Genomic DNA, 23,875 nt, shown 5'->3' on the forward strand with positions numbered 1-23,875 from the left:
GCCACAGGTTGCCCCCTCCCGCCCGCCCCCCGGGAGCCCGCGGGCGGGCCCGGCCACAGGGACGCACCTTGGCGCCGCAACCGCCGCTTCTTGAGCCCGAAGATGCGGACCTTGGAGAAGATGTCCACCAGGTTGCCATTGCAGAGCCCGCGGTTCTTGTTGGGGCTGTTCCGCCTCCTGCTGGCCGAGGGCCGGTCCCAGTGCTGCTCCCTCGCCTGCCGCTTCTGGCGGATCAAGCCGCTGGCGATGGCCGCTGCCATGGCTGCTCGCCGGCTCGCCCACGCCGGGCAGGGAGGAGGGAGGCGGCGAGGTGCTCAGCCCCGGCGGGATCCCATCCCCGGGGCGAGGGCGAGCGGGAGCCTCCTCCGGCCCGAGGCGCGGCTGCGGAGGGGCGCCCGCACCGTGCGGCCGGCGGGAGCTGCCGCCGCCAAGGGTCACCGCATGGGTGCCCCGCCGTCCCCCCCCGCCGTGTCCCGGCGCTGGGGCACCTGCTCGGGCGGGATGGCGGAGCGAGCGGGACTCGGGGCAGAGCCGCGCCCGGTCGGGTCGGGTCGATCGGGTCGGGTCGGGTCCGCCAGGCAGCGTCGCCTCCTGGGGCTGCCCCTCAGCCCCGAGCCGCCGCCGCCCGCTCGCCCGGCGCTGCCATCGCCACGGCCGGGGCGGCTACCGCCGCCTCTTCCCGGCTCCCGCCTGATGATTGCCAAGTGCTTCAGAAATCAGCATCTGGAGAGAGCAATCTTCTTCTCCGGGGAGAGCTGTAATCACGGCTCCTCGGTCCCACCCCGCTCCAGCCTCCCCTACACACGCACGCATACACACAGACACACACACACACAGACACACACGCACACACAAACACACACACACAGAGGCACGCACTGCTGGAGCTTTTTTTGTCCTCCCCAAGGCGAGGGGCGGCGAGGGTGCAAGCAGTGGAGGAGGGGGAATGGGGAAAGACAGAAGAAAAAAGAAAAGGGGGAGAGAGGCGGAGGAACAGGGTGATGCTGATGTGGTTTTCTGGTGGGAACTGGGAGGTTCCCTGTGGATCCGCCGCCAACTGCCTCTGCCCCCCGTTAGGTTTCCGGGCGGCTTCGTGCGGGGATCCCTTCCCGGGGAAAGAAGGAGGGCTCTGCGAGCTGCCAGAGGGGCGTATGGCCCTCCCCGTTCTCCTTCGCCCGGCCCGGCACACCGAGGATCCCTCGCACGCACCCTCTCTCCAGCTCCCCGGCAGCGGCTCCCTGCCGGCCGCCCCCGCCGCCCCCAGCGGTGACACCGGCACCTGTCGCCGTCCCCAGGAGGGGAAGCCGGGAGGCAGGGCAGGCGGGCGAGGCGACAACGCGCTCCGCCAAGGGCACCCTGCCCCGCCAGTCCCCCCGCCCGCCGCTCCTCGGCTCACATCGAGGAACGGACCGAGCAGGAGGGGAACTCTGGGGGGAGACGGGGTTCTGCCTCATGGGAAGGTTTTGGAGCCGTGGGCTCAACTCAGATACCAAAGTGCACCCACAAACATGGGGCACCCACAAACAGCCACAGCAGGTGGATTTACTAATCACCAGCACCGTGTAAAATTACAGGCTATGTCTTGGAGCACTTAAGGAAGCACCAGCCGAGATCACTAGACACAGAACAGCTAAGAAGTATCTACCCCGAGAAGTTCACAAGGCACTGCAAATAGTAAATGCCATGTAATATAAAACAGCACACTTCTTTCCTTTTCAAATAATGGCTAAAAGTTTTTTGGATTTACTTTCTGCAAGCCTAATGGTCAAACTTCCTGAAGTTTTAGCTAGCCTGAGGAAAGCAGAGGAAGAAAACAAGCAGCTACACAGAAAAATATTAAGTTAGCCTATAAAGAAGGGCAGATGTTTGCACAGGCAATTATCATATAATATCTATTTTTATACTGTTTTTACGGTGCTCTAATCTCTTATTAGATGGTTTTGAGGGTTTTTTTGTTTTCCTTTGGTGCTTTGGTGTTTTTGTTTTGGTTTTTTGGTTTTTTGGTTTTGTTTTTTGTTTTTTTTTTTTAACGGGCTTGGAAGTGTAAATATGAATCCAGAAATATTCACTGTTTTGCAATACAGAACCTAGTATGCAAGAATAGATTCTTGTTTCATCAGAGGCTTCAGCTTCTTTGATATTGACCATTTTTACCCCTAAATCCTTTAATCTATAAAGCGCTATTTTTATACAGAGGGCAAAAGTGTATGGTGGGAACTCCAGTATACAGGGATTTTGTATTAATACTAGACCAACTAGGAACAGAACATGCACAATCGGATCTGGATAATACATTTTAATTCTATTTAAAAGTGTCTCTAAAGAGATTCAGCTAAGACTCATTGGATTTTCTATCTGGCAATTTTTACAAAGCAGCAATTTCCTTACAACGGTTACAATTGCCTTAACTAATGCAATTAGACAGGTGGTTGTTTTCTAAAAAAAGAAATTAAATTTCAGCGTAGTATTTTTGCATACTGCTTTCTTTTTCCTCCCTCCTCAAAAGTGCGCAAGACACGGAGTAGCATTCCTTAAGACCCCTCAGGAGGGAAGCGCTCCTCTGAGTGCTGCCCCAGCGGGCCTCCCGCTATCCGGCCCCGGTCCCTGTCCCGTCTGTCCGTCTGTTTCTGCCTGCAGCACCACGGACAGCGGAGCAGCGCCCGGCCGCACACAGCTCGGGGACACCCCGGCCCCACTGCGGGGAGCTGGCAGGACACAGCCCAAAGTCAGCTCGACTTGGCTGCTGGCTCCAAACAAAGGAATGAATGAGAGGGAGTAGAGTGAAATAGAGGCCAGCCACCCACTATCTCTCAGGAATGCAGAGGTATAACAGAACCCTAACATTTGCATGAGAAACTCTCTCCAAAAGGGTGTGGGTCCCAAGTTCCTCTTTATAGCATCAGAGGATGCTATGCATCATATACTATCTACTACTATTGTTCCTTTCTATATTTTCCTTCAAATGCTGGGCCTTTGCCAAAACACTCTGACATTTCTCAACCACGCGAAGCTCAGGGTGATGGCAAAGAAAAGCAAGAGAGAGGGGGAAAATGGGCGGTATGCCTATAGACAAAGAGAAAATGTGTTTCTTACTCCAGAGGGGAAAAAAAAAAAAAAAAGAAAAAAAAGAAAAGCCTTGTACTCACATCTCAGAAATGCAGAGCAGTTGTTTACATCTTGGGGTTTTACAAAGAAAACTCAAGAGAGCCATCTGGTGTCCTAACCTGTGATAAAATGTGTGCAATTCTAGTCAAAGCGAGATTCTGCTAACATAGATTGCCCAAGTATGAACATATCAGATACCTTAAAAACTGGGAACTGCATGAGTATATGCGTTTAGGACAAATGGATATATCTTATTTATGACACTTTTTTACATTAAATGGAGTTTTATTTCTGATTAACAAAACTCTGGATATGAAAACAAAGTATTAAAATGCAAAGAGGGGGAGAAAAGGTTTTCAGTGCTTTCTACTCTCCCATCTATTCATTTCTAACTGGTATTTTATTATGGATTTCAGAAGTTTTCTAAACAAAAACATTATAGAATCTATAAAATTTCTTTGTTTGATTAATTTTATAGTGAAAACTTCAATGTATATAAAGTGTGGATAAAATACTTGCTTTATTATATGTTATGGGATGAAACTTTATTATTACTCTTTTTGTTTAATGTATAACTGGGAAGAAACCGTATTCCATTTCACCTAATTTAACATGTAAATTTCAATGTCACCTTTTCAGGCATGAAAGTTCAATATTAAAATATACACTATTGTTATTTACATATGTGCATGTACTAGAGATACATAAAATGCTTTTATAAGAAATTCAATTAGGAAAGATGGTATTCAATGCTTTATATTCTATTCTTCCTAGATCCATAAGCTACAAAATGTATAGAACTTAAAATGTCATCTTTACACATTATGGGCTGTGGGTTTTTTCGTTTTTATTCATTTATTTTAACTCATTATATGTTTTGCAAAAACTTGGATAATGTTACAAGCTGCAGAGTAATGCAGTTCAATGCAGCCATGAAAACTCTACAGAGATTTTCCTTTCATAAGCCATTTCAATGTAAACAAAAATATCTTCTTCAGGTATGCAGTCATGTGCACACACTTCACCCAAATTTTCTTCTCCCAGATATCCTGAAACCACTCTTGATATCAAAACTGAAACAAAATAAATCAAATAAAGCCCAAATTTCTTACAAGCATATGTTTTCTACAAGCGCAAAATGTCAGATTAGTACGTTACTACTAAACATGTTTAAGTTTCATGAGCTCTGGTGAAGTTTTTATTGCACTTGCTTGCAAAGAGAAGGGCTCACAGAGCTCACTTGTCCAGTTAAATACACTAGAAGATGATGAGGTAAAGTCAGCTGACATTCTAGAAGTTATTAATAAAGTATAGTGAATCTAGATGTTCTTTCAGATTCTACAGAGCTGAAGATTCTTCTGTGTCTTTTGAAATGTTTCTTCTTTTCCTTCGGGAGATGTTGTGTTCTATAGTAGCAAAAGTATTAGCACCTCACTCCTTATACCATTCAAAAATAGGATGGTCTAGGCATGAAAGTACCAACTTAGGCCTAACAATTGAAAGGCATGCATAAAATTACATCTAGACCATGGGAAAATTTATTATTCTAAGAAGAGACATTTCGGGAATGGAGAAATTACTTGTTTCTAAATAGTGATGGATTTATTTCATCAACCTTGTGGTGCTTCTGATCAGACTGATTGCCAAAGTACTGTTTGCAGCTGAAGTTGGAATTCTGATTTGTTGCTTCTGACAAAAACAAATTATTGAAGGTTGCTGGCAGTTTAGGTGGACCATAAGTAAAGTCTCAAAATTCAATGAACATACTAAGACCCCTCCACTCCCCCAAATATCATAAGAAAATGTGATACAGTCCTACAAATAGAATTATTAGTGTAATTGCAAACTGATAACTTCCCAATGCACACAGTGTGTATGTATAGGGAGGATGGGTGCTGGTAAGCAACAGTAACTTTCAATTCTTGATTTAAATGTCTTGGGGAAACAAGGTGGAGCAAGAGAAGTAATGACTTGAACAAGGTGAAGCATAATCTACGGCTTACTCTATAGATTGGTAATTGTCTAATTGTACAAAACTGAAAAACATAGAAAAGCATTTGTCAGCTTAAAAGATCACCTCTTTCATTAACAGACCAGTATGAACGTACTAAAACATAGATTAGAATTCCCTTTTCAGATAGCTTATGTGCATTCCATGTTTGAAAGACTAGTACAGTATGTTTGTGCCATGAGCTGTTAACAGTTTAAATTAGGTCATTAGAACATTTTATATGTTCTTGTCTATTATTCTGGATATAATTCTCCTTATAAGTTATTGTTAGTTTCCCAAAAGGCAGTGTACTATGAAGCAGTGAAATTTAAAATCCTTAACACCCTGAACACTTGATTGATTAGACTTTGATATGACTTTGAAGATGACTCATTGATAAGACTTTGAAGAACATTTAAGAACAAAATTTGTTTAACATGATAATAAGCTTCACAGAATTTGGATTTCTATCCTTTCACACTTCTTTGTGTCAAAAGCACTTTCAGTCTTAGCATTCACAACGTACTCAAGGAGCCAAAATCATGCCTATTAAAATTTACTAAATACAGATAAGGTCCTGTGGACTCACTTGCTTAAATAGATCAGGTGAACCCGTTTAATTAAGACAAAAGTAAGCTTCCAATATATTGTTCAAGGGACTGCACATATTTTATCCAGCTTCTTCACAGGATTTGGCTTATGTATCCAACTCATAAGAAAAAACATTAAAATATAATTCCTGTATATGCAAGAATAAATTAATGCAACCAAGTCTAGCATTAGATGACTGCTTATGCAGAGAACTATCAAAACATTCTATTCAAATACATAACACTATCCAAACACAACACCTACAATGCTGCCTATAGCAGCTCAGGAGCAATATTTCTTCTGCATTGACCACTTCTTTCACATATTACATTAATTTCTTTCACATATTTCCTTAGATATATCCATAACTCGAAGGACTAAGTACCTCTACACTAGATATTGACTTACTCTTTAGACATTACATGATTCTTAGATTTCTTTTGCTTTCGCTTTTTTTTTACTTTGCTGTCCCCCTTTCCTTTCCAATGCTAGATTGCATGGATTATCCCGCAGTAATGAGTCTTATAAATAATCCTGTGTCAAGTAAAATACCTGCCTTAATTCAGAGTTTAATTTTTCATTCCATGGGCTAACTCTTCATGGTTCAATAAGGGAAAAAAGTGGATGAAGATTCTTAACACTATTTTTAATAATTGATCTTTTGGCCAGATAAGATGTATGATTACAGCTGCTAACTTTTAGCAAAGCTCCTGTGAATCATTCATGACTCTTTCTGTTTTTCACTCTGTCTTTACTTCTGGTACCACTTCTTTGAGACCAGGTGAACAAAAGAAACCAGCTGGGTGGACAGGAATATCTGTACAGGACAGAGATCATATAAGGATCACCAAAATAGCTCGCCGAGGCCCAAAACTTAAACCCAGTAAGTCTCTTTTAAACAGTTAAAAACGACAGAGAAGGAATAAAAAAATTAAAAAGAATCAAGATCACATTCAGTATATAATCCAAAAAAGTAATTAAAATTAAATACTTTGTGGTTTCTGCAGTGACATATATAATATTTTATCTTTAAAAATGAAAGAATCTCTTTAAAGAGAGGTTCCTAATAGCTAATTACAGATACACATTACCATTACTTTTGTTCTCACTAAAGCTAAAAGCAGATCTGCCATAAGACTGCTTCAAACAAGGCTCTGGTGACACAAGCCAGAAAAAGGACTTTCATTAAAGAAAAACAATCCCAAACACCACCCCCCCCCGCCCCCCATCTTTAGTCCACACAGCTGCAGAGAGCAGTTTAAGATTTAGAGGCCTAAATACAGCATGGAGAGCTTCTTCATTAGTATGCACAGCTTAAGCCAACATCTGTTGTGTTTACTTATCTAGCCACAGCAGGACTTGTCTGCTTGGCCTGACTTCCGGAGCATGCAATAGACTTTGCTGTCATTCTCTGGAGTAACTGAAAGTCCCTGTAAGGTGAGTCTGCTTAATTTTGCTGTACAGAAACAAAGGAAACACAGTCCCTAAGAAACTGTCTCTACAGTGAATTTGCTCTGGAGTCAGTACAGCTGGCAGAGCATGTAAGCTGCTCTATCTGTTTCATGCTACTCTCCAGTGAGGATTTCCTGCACCTAGAACATATTTACTAATGGATTTCTCACTTTCCTTGGAACCAGTATGAAAACACATGACAATATGAGAAAAAAATGTGCAGTACTTCTGAACCCTTGGAACAAGGAAGATGTTGGATTTTGACCATCTCACAGAGATCCAGGAGAAAAAGCACTTTATATGCATTAAAATAAAATACTGAACAGAAAAGATAGTATGAGCAGAGATGTACATAAATTGCTATCTTGAGAAGCAGAAGAACGATTCCCCTCAAAATGCATCTAATAACCTTCTAAGTATAAAAAGTGATTTTTACCAGTGACAGGAAGAACTGCAGCATGTCTGCCCATGTGCATGATTGCACACATGCCCACACAAAGTCATCCACAACAATACTTTGTTTCTTGGAAGAAAGCATGAAAAATACTCCCTGCCAAATAATCTAGGAAAAATGGTGTTATTTTCTGCTATGTGACCTAAAATTGACAGTGTGATTAATTTCACAAAAACCCCTTTCAGATAGTCATCTTTGTTTGCAATTATTCTACTTTTGATTAACTTTTGAATAACTTTTGATTTGCAATCCCTTTGATACTATTTTAATGACATTTACAAAGAAAAAAATAAATAACCAAACAAAACTAGCATCCTGTTCTTTTCTTGTTCAAGAGGGAAAGTCACACAGTATTTCTCTGGGTACTGAAGAGAGAAAATGCAGATATACAATTCTGGCTAATGCCACATTCATCCAAAGGGTAAGCCTTGATTCCCTCTCAAGTCTAATCAAATATACATGACCTGTCCTTTGAGGCTCAGACACAACCAATATCCTCTGAAAAAAGTCCCATACTCTGTTGCCCTGTTCCCCTTTCCAAACAAACAGAAAATTCAGTGCATTGTCTAATAATTTCATTGAATGCAATAAATTGATGACAGATATAAATCTCTGTAAAAACAATTATGGCTAGCTTCTTTTCAGTTAATCTAGATTTTTAGAAGTATTTGACAAGCTAATATAGTTTATATAAGCATAGGAACAGATTTTTCCTTTCTCCCCCTCAATGTTTCTTTCATTCTATATTATTTTCTTTGACTGAAAGATTTTCTTTGCATTGACACACTATTGTTAAGCAAAAGATGCAAACAAATATTATCTATTACAAAACAAAAAATGCCAGGAGGAAACTTTCTAGATATCACCCTTCTCTTTCCTCTTTGATAATCTGTTAAATTCAGCTCAAGCTTCATCAACATCAGTGGTACTTGCTGTATCAGCATTTCCATTTTACTTCTTCCAAAACAGAAACATTGATTTCTTCTACACTTTTTTATGTCTTTAAAAAAACCTAACAAAATCAGTAATTAATGCTTTGACCTAAGAAGAAAAATAGGAATTTAAGATCTTCTGCTTACCCATCTTGTTACTTATATGATCTAAAACATCAAGACAAATTTCACAGACTTTTGCTACCTTTTTATTCATTTTGTAGACATGTTAGATAAAATATAATGAATACTGGAATTATTTTTAAATCCTGAAAAAATTGGAGTGCCTACTTAAGTTACTGTGGTGATATTCCTGGCTATTACTTCAAATACCACAGTATTTATTATTAGTGGTAATAGCATGAATGCTTCTAATATAGTGACCTGATTTCACAACCCAGTCCAACAAAGTAACACAAAATATCTGACTTTTAAGACTTAACTCATCAAAAGCTTTCAACATCATATCTCTCTAAAGTGCAGTGCAATTATCTGATTTGCCAGCAGTGGACACTGTTTGTCTAGTTATTCACAGATATATTGACTGAGGAATATCTTGCAACACATATTGTCATATTTTTCTTTAATTCCTTGCACTGCAAGTAATTAAAAAAAAAATGGAGTTATTTGTACCAGACACTAGCTGAGTAAAAATTGTGTGGTAGAATTATTTTTCAACATCTGTGTAATAGCATACTGCACCTTTAAAAAAAAAAAAAAAGAAAAACGTTAAGCAACTTCAGGAAAAATAAATATAGATTTATTTACATGGGGTTGGTTTCTGCCTTAATCCTAATAATTTCAAGTTGCAGAAGATGTTCTGATGTGAAAAATAAACAATTATTTGCTTGTATTTTTCATAGAGTGATGTTTATGAGACTGAAACTGTACAGGCTTTGCATTTATCTATAAAATTCCTGCAAATAATGACACGAGCAAACTAAAAATTCTAAGGAGAATATTCACTTCAGTTTCCTCTGCCATTTGTTGAATAACACAATTGTTCAAAATCTGCAAAGGATATGCTTTACCTACTGATATTTTTACAGGGGCTTTGACGTTAAGCTGAAAAGTAGGATTATTTAGGATGAAAGAATAGATAGCTATAAGACCAACACAAAGAGTTGCAAAAGGTTTAGTAGAAATCAGCCTAGCTGGTTGGAAGACTGTTTCCATTCATCTTAAAAACAGAAAGTTACTCCTAGCATTTTAAAAAAGCCATGCACAGGTTTAATCACGTGTAATATTATCTCAGGCACTATTAAAAATGTTATAGCATCCACCTACTTATATCAGTATTCAAATGATTCATTAGGCTCCTCCTAAAATGCCTATCAATCTAACACTTAAATAAATGCAGTTCTCATGTAAGAATGGCCATTATTTTAATAGAATAATTAGCTCATTTTCTGCCTAATGCAGCTGAAACCTCATAAACAGGGTCCAAGAGTCAGCTACCAGTATGTGTACACAGGACTCCCACAGAAGCTATCAGAACTATGCTTTTTGTCGTAGGAAAAGACAATCGTATTCCAGGGCAGTGATGCCTTAAGTTTTAGCCTTCATGTTTTCCAGATTCTATACTGCAGTAGTGTATAACTCTGAACTTCATACAAAGTGTTAGGAAGTTCTCTTCACAGTTGAGTTACACAAAATAATCCGCTTCCAACCCGAGAAGCAAGGACACCACTGCAGCTTCAGGCCCAAAAAGTACAAACAACAGCGAACTGAAGAGAGCAATCTGGGAGGATGGGACTTCATAACCTCAAGCTATAATTGGATAATTTACCCCAATATGTAAATGGACTCTAAAAGTGTGAAAACTTCTGACCCAGCATCCATCTGGGGTGGAGCCACAGCCGGGTCCTTGTACTGCCCAAGTTGTATCCTTTGAAGGCCTTCTAATAAATACCTACTTTATTCCTTTAGATCTGTCTAGTGTCTGTTCTAGGTAGCCTCTCAAGGCATCAGTAGGATCATTTGAGATCTGCCTAAGACTATTGTGAAATTGCCTCCCAGAAAGCTTGCAACTTCAGACATTGGTATGAGATTTACTTTCTAGCAGGCTGCATTCCAGTCTCTGAGAACTTGGTCAATGACTATACATTTCAGTCTTTTATTTTACATATAAAAGTGACGTAGAGGCCATCAGTGCATGAACAGGCAACACAAAATACTTGGACTAGACTCAGAGACTGCTAAAACTTCCCTCCAGCCACATTAGCTCTTCAACGTGCTCAGTCTTTGACACTGGTAAGCAGAACACTGTCCCTTCCCAAGCCCCACTTTTCCCAAGCCATCCACCTTAAAATTAAACTCCCTACTGGTGGACTAGATTTCTCTTCAAACTCCATCACCTGGGGCACATTTATTACCAAAAATCTGTAAGAATCCCTTGCATTGCCCTCCTGTGTTCAGGTAGGTCTTGTATTTTCAGTGGCAAGTTTAAATTAAAATTTATCACCTCAAGCCTTGGGGCTTTTTTACTTATTTCCAGACTTAGTTTAAACTCTATGGAAACTTGATTTAGCTACAGATGTAGGGAGGAAGAGCTAAATTAATACCAGGAAACAGCTTGATGAGTGGAAGCTCTCTTTGATGCAATCCAAACTGTGCTCTGTAAATAATAAGTGAGAGGTTCTGGCTATGCTAGACTGACAAGGAAGAACAGAAGTCATTAGAAACAGAACAATCTGGCAGCCAGATTGCTCTGAACCTTAGCTTCTTTGCTAATATTTTCTCTCTAGAGACAAAGCCACCCTTTCTGGGCCTTAAAGCTCAAAGACAAAAAATGTACATAAAATAATTTATTGTGAAGAAAAGAGGATAGTTTAAAGTTATGGTTGCAGTTTTACATATAGGCAATAGGGTACTATACCACTCTCTAAGTATCAGTCATATAAGTAAGTTCTTGGTGATTTTATTTACTATTGTGTCATACAAAATAATAGTGCTTTGATGCTACTCACAACTTTTAAATTAACTGCTAAAACCTTGGATACAGACAGATCAACTTTGCATTGAATCAACTTTTAAAATAGACATCCTCATTAAAAAAAAAAAAAGATTACCAACAGCAGGAGACCTGGATCTGAACAGCATACAGATATTTCTAAATCTAATGGTTTTCTTTTTCCCAAGACAGAAAAACTCTTCTGTTTCACAACAATTGAAAATGTATGCAAAAAAAGGATTAAAAATATTTTATCTGATAAGGTGCCTGAGCACAATTTATTTCTGAAATTATTTATGATTATAAGTCAGCACATTTAAACTGTGGAGCTGTTGGCTATTTAAACCTTGACTGCTTCTTACATGTGTCACAGGACATGTGATTTTCTGAAGCACAGAACATCTTTACCACTTCCAGTATATTTTCAAAATATTATTTTCTGATGCCTTTCATTTATGACCCATAACATTCAAACTTTCCCTCTACAAGGTAATCTATCTAAGTAATCTATCAATGGTGTACACAGGCTCAAATGTGAATATCAGCAGTTGCCTGACAAAGCTTAAGCAATTTAGCTCTAAGACTCAAAAAGTTTCTCCAAAGATCATCAAAGGACATAATTTCTTATATTTTTACTTAAAAATATTTATTTAATAAGTATGCTTTAGAAAGGCATAGATTTATACACAAAATTAAACACACAGGAACACACAATTTGCCCACTGCCAAAGGTGAAATGTAAGACTGAGTCCAGAAAACAAAACTTCAGAGAGCCTGTCAGGAAAAGATAGTAAAAGATGGAAGAGCATAAGAAAATGAGTCTTTAAAAGTCCTCAGAATATTTTTACAAGGATAAAGGAATTAAGGTTTTATACATGTACACTGACACATGTGAAAACACTCAAATGAGAGAGATACTAGAAAATAAGATAAATAAAGATGTTGCTCAAAGAAATCGGTGACCAATAGTGATTTAAGCAAATTTCAAATTGATCATTACTAAATTCAGACTATTTTCTTTATTCCAAGTATTCAAGGAAAAAAAATGAAGCTACAGAAAAGCCTTTTTGAGCTGAAAGAACAGATCTCTTTTGCAGACTGAAAAATAAAGTGGCCATTTTTTTCTATAAAAACAATAGTAAATGACAAAAAAATCCAGAAAAATTGTACTTACATATTTAAAAAAAGAAAAAGAAAAACAATTCGAAGAGCATCATACTCTTACAAATCAACAAACCTGATCTTACTGAAATGGAAATCTATATCATAGCTTATGATATAATGCAAAATTAGAGAAAATATTTTAACAATTTCAGTCATCTCTAACTACTTGGCAGTAGACAGGAAGGAATAGTATAATATCTAAGAAAAGACAGAGTGGTTATTCATGGAGAAGCCTTGCTGTGCCCTATTCTGATTCTCTCCAAACAAAGACTAGGACCTTTTGTTCTCATACAAAAATTAAGTCAGACCAGAGGATTTTCTGGGAAAATCCCCTTCATAAGACAGTTACCTTAACATGAATTGTCTCAGAGTTTCAGTTAACAGTGGTATCCAGCACCCTGCATGTATTGGCATTTTTCCAACACAGTTTCTAAGCTGCTGAATGCAAGACTCCATTCCTCTTCCACTGGCCTTAAAAGTAGCTTTTAGATTTAAATTCCTAAGCCTAATTCTGCCTCTCTGAAATGTATCTCTGATGCTTCAAACACAATGAAGTTTTTATGTTCCTATAGGGGTTTATACCAACAAAAAATGTTTTAGATAAGCTTTTTAGAAATGAAACTTTCAAAGTTATTTTAAAAGTTATCCATTTTCTGTAGTTGATAAGTGGCTGTTTGAAATAGGCTTTCTGTATTCCGGCATAAGATGAAATATCCTGGATTTCTTTTTTTTCCTGCTTATAGTGCTCATGCCCATCAGAAATCTTTAGGCCATTTAAATTTTCTCACAAAAGCCCGCAAGGGTGCTAATTAAAAGATTATGTAAAACAGTTATCATTTGAGCCACTGTAACAATATAAATTATCAGGGATTAGCCCCTTTCATGCATTCAGTTATACATGCTGGATCTTTAATATTTTTTATTGTAGCTCTGATCATTTCTCCTGGTTATTCAGTGATGCCTGAACACATCCCAGGACAGATCTTCTTTCTCTTCTGACTATACTTAATCAACATTCTAACATATTAAAAAAATCTGGTATACACGCACTTTTTTGCGCACAGGGGCTCCCATAGTGACCTTAAAGCTGAGAGGAAAGTAACTGCAGGCTTATTATCTAGCTAGCAGAAATTAATAGTACTGTGAGCATCTATTCTTTGTGATAAGAGCTGGCTATCTCCTCACTATTTCTCTGCAGATAAGTTGCAAGATACTTGTAAATGCTTCCAGCTTTTGGGCTGGAAGTGAGGAAGTGAAATGAAAGCATGAGATGAAAATCTGGGATGCTCTATGTTGTAAAGCCCTCCCAGCTTCCAATACATATTCAGATAAAAAAAGAAAAGCATCAGCCATTTTCACACACACTGAGTTTGAAAGAATATTTTCATTTCAAAGCTTCTTACATTAAAATACTATATAATTTATTGGCTTTTTGTATGAGCTTAATGTAATTTTGTTCATTGAACTAAGTCAGTTATTAAAAAAATATTCTTGGTGCAGTTCTGCCATAAAACTAAACACTATACCTTATTTAGCTAAGACACAATACACAAGTTTATTCATTCTAACCATCAGCACATGTTGACGTTGCCCTGGGAAAATGAATTTTAACTTCATTTGAATTTAAAGGCAGGCTAGAGATACTGCCCTGCTCTGCGTTGCTCTGCCCCAGATAAACACAGAAGTACAAGCCAAAAAAGCCCCTCTATTTTTCCAAGATCTCCTTGAGGATACTCAATTTTCAAATGTATATTAATGACAACAAACTGACTTTTCCTCAAATGTACTTTCTCTGTCCCTTTTCTCTATTTGGTCAACAGCACCAGTAATCCTCTTGTTTCTCTGCTCCTTTACTTTGGCTTTGTTAACTTTATATTGCCACCAAAGAACCACACCCTTTGCACATTGCCAAGATTCAGTCTGTGCTATTTTTGAATCGTTAATTACTTTGTTTTAGCTTCCTTATAATCAAATCTTATTCTCTTCTTTGTGGCAGAGCTTTCCTTAGGAAACCACTGAAGTACCCCCATAGTGTTACACTGCTCTGTACATGTGGTATCTCCTGTAAGGACTGAGCCTCTGTGACAGCTGGGACAAGACAAATCCTACAGCTCACTGGTGATCTCCATATGCTAAACATTTTTGCTTTCATCACCTAGCCTTCCCACTAATGGCTTTCTCCCACAATACAAAATATAAAAGGAAATCAGTGCTGCTGCCAGCATCGGAATATTTGTAAAGTTTTGATGTAGAGCACAAAGCTGCACATCCTTTAATATAAATTAAACTATACAGACTAGTTAAGTTTAGTATAAATACGGCCATATTCTCAGTGTTGTTCATTTAGTCTTAGTTTTGTGGTAATTACAATTATTGATACAGGAAAGGAAATGAACTCTGAAGAACAGTAGGTAGATTTAAAAAGACAAACAGGTTTTTTCTCTGATAAACTCAATATTACTGTCAATTAGAGGCAATTTCCTTGCTTATCCTCTCCCCACATAACATGGCAAATAAAGCAAGAAACACCCTAAACCACACATTTAGAAAATTAAAATTTTATGAGTAAAAAAGAAACCAGTATGTATTCTTTAAAAGCAAAGATCATAGAGGCTCGGAACAGTCTAATTCACTTGTGATGTTGCCTTAACTGATAACTTGACAATTGAAATTACTCGGTTTTTTATGACAAATAAACACAAAAGCCAGGTAATACAATCTATTCAGAAGTTGAACATCAGAGTGAGAGAAATGTTGCCCTAGTCCCCTTTGCCTACTCTCTAACCAGCAGGTGGCACAAAGAGCAACAATAGAGCTCAAGCTCACTCAAAAGACATTATTATGTACTATCGCTACAAGATCAAAGATAGTTCCTTTATTTTTTGTGTAATACTGATTCAACTCAAGCTCCAAACAATGCTAATATTACTCAATTTTTTTAAAACACCCTCATATTTATTATGACCCTTTAAGAAATCTTCAGCTAATCAAATAACATTACTAAGACAACACTATGGGAAGATGGAGTGGGAGATTATGCAGAAATGTCTATATAACACATACAAGCATTAAGAACTCTTTGAGGATTCAGATTTGCAGTTGATACAGATTTACACTAACAGAAGATGCAAAGAACTAGACTGAGGTCACCTAAACATCACTAGAAGCTTGAAACTTAGGCTCCCTCTACATGGATCAACTTGTCCAAAGGAGACAAACACCCACTGAGACTTTGGAAAAATCTCACCACCCTCTACTGATTATTAATAAATCTGTGCTTCTAAGAATTAGTTGAAATGAGAGAGGGAAGCATTCAACAGTTTTGGAACAATAGGAACTGGTTTTGCTTCCAGCTTCTTAAAAGGAGCTCTGTGATCTCAATTTAGGTTCAATATCTGTCCCTTTTTCATTGTCCATGTCAAGATTTTACAAGTCTATTTTGTCCAACCTGCAGATAGGTTATCTTTACTCTTTTAATCCTTTATTTTGCTAACTATTCCTTCTCTTCTTTTCTGGAGATCTGTCTCTCTCCCTAGGTATGAGAGAGATACTTCAGAAGCTGTTCCTTCTCTGCTGAAGACCAGGTTCAGATCAGAACCAGAGAAGACAAGAAGCAGGGTGAAGCTGCCTTGGAGCACTCGTGTTGTGTCAAGCTGCAGTTGGCATAGTGCCATTTGTGTGCTGAATCATGGAACTGCTCAGGTGGGAAAAGACCTTTTAGACCATCAAGCTGGTATGAAACAGGAGAGGGAACATTGATTTGTTTAGCACAGTCAACTTGTCTTTTGTGTTTATATGGTCACAAATGTCACAACTTTCTGTAGATACAGTATGAAGATATTCAAATGAAAAGTGCAGAGAGAAATGAACATTCATTAGCTGCATCTATTTTAGCTAAATAATTTCCCATGGAAATCATTGCATTCAAAGCTTGCAAGAGTCATTTTCAGTAGAACATCTGGACATGCTAGATATATTGTAAGAAGATCTCAGGGATTAAGGGACAATACTAATGATTTATTTTTATTTTATTTTCTTTTACTATCCTGAGCAGTAAGAATGATAAACCTTTGAGGATTATTATGCTCACGGTTAATTCAGTAATACTTTTTTAATAACCTGAGTTATTAATCTTTGTGAATCACATGCCATCAGACATGCTTCCAGTACTTAAGAGTGGCAGAAATTATTGAATGTGTTTTCTTTCTCACTACCTTCTGCCTCCAATTTTTTGCTCTCTCTTGCTTTTTCCCTCCACCCACAATCTTTGCCTTTCCCTTCAGAATTCTAAATCATGTAAGTTATGCACCTATCTTCTAAGGGATTTTTAGACTAAACACTCTAGGGTAAAGAACTGCCCTACCAATAGGAAATGAAAGCCAGGATACCTCTCTTTCTTTTGTTACAAGGCTACCAAATTACCTGCTGCCTCCTTCTCTTAGAAGGTATTTGCTGCACAGGGCTACAGCCTGAACAGAAGAAAGAGATTGTTCCTTCTCATTGCCTGGTTTGTAAGCTGCCATTCCCAAACCCCTCCTGTTTGTAAAAGACCTGTAGCTGAGATCTCTTTATCAATACAGACATCTGTCTATTTCAACCTATAGTCCAAATCAATTAAATCTATAACTGAAGAGGCTATTTTAAAAATTATCATAATTTTATTCCATGCTAGCTTTGTACCATGGCAGAAGAAATTAAATAAATCTAATGTTTAACATAACCGAGAAAGTCCTGAGCCCAGCCTCCAGAAAAGGCTCTGGCTGTAAATACCAAGTGAACAAATACAAACAATTCCAGAGGAGTTTATAGCACTACTGAAGAAAAGAAGTAAAATTTTATTTTGTTAGTAGAGACAAGGAACTACAGATAAAACAGATTTTATTCACAAGTTTTTTTTTTGCTTGACAGGGATACTGCCTTTGCACTCAAATACCAGTAAAATTTCATGTTTAAAAGTTGCATGAAAAAAATTGAGTATATTCATTTTAGTTAAACAAGCAGGAATTAAGAAACAAGAAAAAATGCTCGAAAGTAACAAATGCTCGGGTGACAACTCTGCAATCTATTACAGGTGGAGTTGACATGGCTTTAAAACTAATTTCAAATTAGATACACAAAAATCAAGGGATCTCATTTGCTGGTCATTTGTGAAAATCTCAACTGTCCATAATGCCTACAAAAAGTTTGCAATATCAGCCACTATTTTAAATATCCTAAGATGAATATCTACAATATTTTCGGATGCAGAAGGAATCATCTTTTTACATTATTTCCCTGTTCTTGTGGAAAGATGATGCTTCTCTGGTTCAAACAAAATTATTTCTGAATGCAGAGTTTAATATGTTAGCATACAAAAGGGTTATATCCTAGTAAGCAGAAAATCTTTTCTTTTTTTGACATAGCCTAAAAGCAAAAGGTGTAAATTCAAGGAATACTGTCAGATGCCTGTGTTAGAAGCAATATAATGAGAAAGATTCACAGCAGGTGTCTTTACCATTAACAAACTCAAGAGCTAAAAATTAAACGTTGACAGGCAATTTGGGAACATCTAGCCATTCCTCACTTCTTGCACATAATGGTGCAGAAGAAGCAAAATTAATTGCCATGTCGATGTCAGCAAGATGTACAAAAGAAATGTCAATGATTAGTCAGTGAATGTTCCCACCAAGACACTGAATATCTTCAGACAACTTCTCCCCTCCTATGCAACTTATCCTCAGCTTTGAAATTCTGGAAGGGGCAATAAACAGAGCTCAGCAATGAAGAGCCAAGAATAGGGATCCATTTCTTGTTTTGAAAGTGATTAGATGTATAGAAATGCAACTTCCCAGTCACAGAAGATACAGTCATTCTGTGGAGATGAAAGGTCTTAGCCAAGAGCACATTTCTCTTTGCACTTGTTCTCTGTCTGCTTATATAGATATTCAGTTCCTGAACAAAATGCAGTTTCATTTTACATTGATTTATCCACCAGTCTCCAGCTCCCTTAGGTGAGCACTGCTTCCCTCTTCTAGTGACCAACAGCTTTAGGGGGAGTAAGAGCAGCTCACACATCCAAAAGAAAAAATGGCATCAGTTTTAGCAGGTTAACCTGCTGGATATTCATGCTGATCCCGCTCCCCATGTAGTCACAGTTCTGGAGGGCAGAGAAGAAGAATGTGAGACTACAAAGAACCCAAGTCCTTCCAGATTAATAGCTTTAGAAAAGCTTGGCGTATTTGCTTAAAACACACCAAAAATACACCAAAATTCTTAGTGCTCTGTAAGAGGTGGTTGCCTTGCATGCCCGAACTTCTGAAGTTAGTCTGGCAACTGTTAGCAGAAGTGTTACTGCTACTGGAAGTCTATGACTGTAATATTCCATCATAAGAACTTCATAAACATTTAAAATAATTGAGTTGCATTTTTTAAATCACTGGAAAGCTATTTTAATGAATGTTCCTGAGGTTTTGTTGTAAAGAAACAGTATCTCATGCAAATATTTGGGCGATATCAAAGTCAATGCCAGGGACATAAAATGATTTAAACACTTTCTACATTGATAGAAAGGAGATGCTGTAGACTCATGGAATTTTCAAACTATCGTATTATGTTCACAAATATTCTTCTATACTTCAGCACTGTGATCACTAGATCAGCTACTAAGTTACCTTTAGAACACAAAGCTATAGAATAAATGTTAAAGCAAACTATTTTGATTTAACCTGTATGTGGTCTCAACTTTCTGAGCAAATATAGAGCAGTCCAGCCCAAGTCTCGGTCATGACTTCTGCAATACAGGGTTTTTAAGGTTTGATCTCCGATACCTGACACAAAAACTGTCCTTCCATGGGACAAAGATCTGTGGTTCTGTGGTCCTATCTTGGCTTTCCCTGTGTAGCAAATGAACTTTAGGGGCTTTAGTAACCTACCTATGAATTCAGATAATTTATAGGAGGCTGTAGAAAGGTAGGGTTTGGCATCCTCCTCGAAGCCACAAGCAACAGGACAAGAAGAAATGGCCTCAAGTTGTGCCAAAGGAGGTTCAGGTTGGACATCAGGAAGAATTTCTTCACTGAAAGGAAGCATGGCAATGGCCTGCCCAGGGAAGTGATGGAGGCATCATCCCTGGAAGAATTCAAGAAACTACTGGACATGTCCCTTAGTTCTGTGATGTAGTTGATGTGGTGCAGCCAGAGATTGAACTCAATGATCTTGGGGGTCTTTTCCAGCCTTCACAATTCTATGATTGTGTAAAATTGTTCACTGACCTGTTTCCCCAATTATTTCAAACACACAGATTCAATGAGTGGGTTGTGTGAGACACAGAAACTGCCTTTTTCTATTGGTTATAATGTTGAAAACCTCTTTCATTCCAGCCCACTTCATAACAAGTGCTTATTTTTATTGCAGTGATAGTACTAATGAAGTGACTTTTCATGGAATCAATAGCAAAGTGTCAATGATTTTGATAGATCAGAACCAAAATAGCTGCCAATTACGGTACTCCGAATTTATTTTGAATGTGTTTAAAAATGTTTATCTCTGTTGAGGCAAAAGCTGCTTGCTATTTCAGCTTGAAAATTTGTTTGTGCAACAGGAAATATAAGAGAATGATTATAAAATACTGCATTATACATGGTTTCTGCTTTTTTGTTGTGGTGGATCAGGGCACATTACAGGGTTAGTTTCATGAAAACCATTAGAAATTTGTATCCTAAAGTAACATATGCTGAAATAACTGTCCTTTATAAGAAAAGGCTTCAATGATGAGAAAATTTGTGGCATCTCCTCAAAAAAGTTCTGATTTTAAATGCCTGGACCCCAAACACCAGCCTGGTATGAAGTAGCAATACTGAATTTGTCTTAAGTAGTATAAATAAAAGTAGGGCAAGAAGATGCTGGATGCTTGTAAATTAATTTCATTTTTAAAAATGTATTTTGGACAGAAATCATACTTAGCTTGCTCTAGTCAATAATTTCTAAAGCAATTTAAAGGAATTTTCCAAAAAAACTCCTAAACTCTTCCATCACATAAACAAGGATTTTGCTTTCCTAGGAAATGGCCATGTGTTTATCACCCCAGTTTTGAACCGCTCAGCTGAGGCTGAGGCTTTCAAAGGCAGGCTCCTGAGGCAATGCTTTTAGGGTAACAACCTACCCACCAACACTTGCAAAGGCTGATAATCTCCAATTTGGAAGGCCAACCCAAAATCCTTGCCCAAGGTTAATAATGTCAGTCATGCTACAGGACAGTAAAAATCACTGAGCCCTTTTCCTTTTGCTGTACCCATACAAATTCCCAGTGTTTAATAAATAAATCATACATAAACTAATAGCAGCTTATCTGTAATTTCTAAGATGTCCTCATGTTTTGAGAATTGAAATAAGAATGACTGGAATGAACATTGAGGAAGATAGCCATAACAACTGATATTTAATGGAATAGTTGCCTATGTAAATTAGCTCATAAGGAAGATGTAAAGAACCTTTTGAACTGCCTAAGTTCAGCAAAATATTTATTTATAAATATTATTTATTATTGAAAAAGCTGTCTTTAAAAAATATATGCTCACTTTTTATTGTCCAGCTATTGTACCATGTTAATGCGTGAGAACAAGGAAGCAGAACAAAACTACAAATAGAAGCCAAAAAAAAAAAAAAAAGAGGGTGGAGGAGGTAATTTAAATTATTATTTGTGGCAGTGGAATACATATGGTGAAAACTAAATTTAGATTGGCTGTGATCCCATATATCCCATTAATTTTGGCTTTCAGACACAGAAAGACTGTTTGGAACAGCCTCAGCACAGTGGGGTCCTGGCCCAAGACACAGAGGTATCAGATGAGAAGAGTAACCATGCATAAATATTCCTACACATATATATAGCAGACAGGAAGCAACGCATATAATAATTCACATATCCATTCTCCCATGTGTCTGAAGTGTCTCTCTGAAATGTATCTGCATGAAGATCAGATATTTGTCCTTAATCACAACATTTTATTGTCTAATCAGGCACAAGAAGAGCTTATGCACTCCACTGCTGACAGGGAAGAAATTTGTAAGTGAAATATTGTTTCGTGTGAACAAAATGAATGGAAGGGTGATTTTGTATAGAAGGGAAGGAGGGAAAGAGAATGTGCAGGTATGCAAGGGAGCAATCTTTGATTTACAGGATATAGGTTTCAGCTTCAGAGAAAGAGTTAGTCTAGAGCATCCTTAAATTACAGTCAGATCCTGACTGGAAAACATACTCAAAGAAATCTGCCTGTAAATTTTGCAGAAATCTGAACTTTTTTAATTCCAGTGATTGATCTGTAGACTCTTCTCACCTTATACCATTTCTCATCAGACCAAAACCTTGAATTTTTTCTATGACAAATTTTCCACTTAAAAAAGAACAAGGCAAGATTTTTTTTATTTTCACCTGGCATTCCACAACTGTGCCCCCAGTTCCTTCTGTAGCCTGATTGGCAACATGGGTCCTGGAGACCCATACCCTGGAAAATCTGTGTAGGGAGAAAAGTTCCCCAGAAAAAGGAATCCTGAGAACCCAGGATTCAAATTCCTCTGTCAAAGAAAAGCTATTGCAACCCAGATCTGGAACTAGAAAAAAATCTGTACTCTATCAGCTATCACCTTGCATGTGTGTACCAAACTGGGAGTCACAGTGCAAACTGAAGTGTCTCATGCTGTATTTGTCTGTGTGCCAAACATGACCAGACAAAGAGAAAACTCTGCCTGTTTTACATACTACAGGCCTACCCACTAAAGTCTGTGTTCAGATATAAATGAGCACAATTAGAAGTGTGATCCTACATTTTTAAAAATCCAGATGAAATTATCCAGACTATATTGATTATCCTTCCTAGTTTTCTTTGTTTCTGAAAAGTTGCCTAAATTAAGTATGCTATTGAAAGGTGTGCTTATCATTCTTGTGAGCTCTGAAGAGAGATTTTACTTGGGAAGGTGAAAGAAGTGAGAATAGGGAAAATAAATAAGCAGCCAAAACACAGCTACACTGATTTTTTTTTTTCTCCTACCCTAGTTTCTTTCTATTTTGATCTATTGCATCCCACAACTTGATAAAAAGATTAAATTAAGGACAGCATTTGAAATTAAAATATGAATTAATTGCTTCATTAGGGTTTGCAGGTTCCATTCTAGAGTAAAATACACAACTGAGGTTTGACATGAAAGTAAGCCGTGTTTAGGGCACACTAAAAACCACAGAAATATTTAAAGTGTAATATTGTAAACAAGTCAGCTGGAACACATTAGCTGTTTCTGACTGTCAAAACAAGACAAGCTATGATTCAAAGAAAAAATAGCTATTTTTACTGCTAAAGTTGTGCAGTTGGCCCTAAGTTACAGGTGAGGGCACTATAACCAAAACCAAAACCTTGGTACAGGCTAAATGCCGATACTTTTAAAGTGAAATATCTTTAAAAGGCACAAGGAAAACATCCTCACTGACATTTCAAATCAAAGAACAGTAAATCTCACATTGAAAGGGGTTTTATATTAATTTTTATAAATATATATTTATATATTTAAATACAATTATTCAGAGAAAAACTGAAGCTTTTCACTGTAAAATGCATACTATATGCACATGCATAAAGACATTTGAAGATAATTACTAAAACTCAAAGTTCATCTAACCAAACTAATGAAAAGTTAAATCCTCTGCCCAGTGCACCTAGTTAGGGAATGATCTGAGGTAAAACTGTACAGCAATAGAAATGAAGTTACTAATTCAAACATTTTCCTCTATGATTGTAAAACCTCACTTGATAATTTTGCAGGAGACCTGATATTCTAAGGTAGCTCTGTTTTTACTAAGTAAATGAGATTGCAGAGCATTTCTATACTTTTTTCTAATAGGTTTCTGATATAACAAAATACATCACACACTCAGAATTATTTGAAGTTTAAATGTTAGTATTTTATTTTCTAAATTGCTAAATATGGTTTTAATATTAGAGACTAGTATCTTTCTGGTATAACTATTATTTTGCAAATATGAAAGGCATTTTGAAAGACAGCTACCATGACTTTTCCATTAAATATATTATTTCAGCTCAAAATACTTAATTGAATCGAGCAGGAAAAAAGGCCACGTTTAGTCACTGATGTAAATGAGATGATTTTAAAGAACACTCAGCATCAAACTGTTCCTCTGATAGTGAAGCACTTTTTCTATTTAATTCACTAAGCACACAATTTTAAAGGTCAGCAAGAAATGAATA

General features: G+C 37.8%; 1 protein-coding gene across 2 annotated transcripts in view; it reads right to left on the minus strand.

Annotated features, from left to right (window-relative positions):
• FGF14 (fibroblast growth factor 14) overlaps positions 1-23,875 on the minus strand; it is a 373,226-nt gene that overhangs the window by 118,906 nt on the left and 230,445 nt on the right. Inside the window, exon 1 of one of the 2 annotated variants that reach the window (XM_059839304.1) lies at positions 68-260. The exons of the other annotated variant lie outside the window; for it this stretch is intronic. Within the exon in view, the coding sequence (XP_059695287.1) occupies positions 68-260 (193 nt within the window). Of the gene's footprint in view, positions 1-67; positions 261-23,875 lie in introns of those variants that run through there. 2 annotated transcript variants of the gene reach the window in all.

This window comes from Haemorhous mexicanus, chromosome 2, assembly GCF_027477595.1.
Source record: "Haemorhous mexicanus isolate bHaeMex1 chromosome 2, bHaeMex1.pri, whole genome shotgun sequence".
Lineage (NCBI taxonomy): Eukaryota > Metazoa > Chordata > Aves > Passeriformes > Fringillidae > Haemorhous > Haemorhous mexicanus.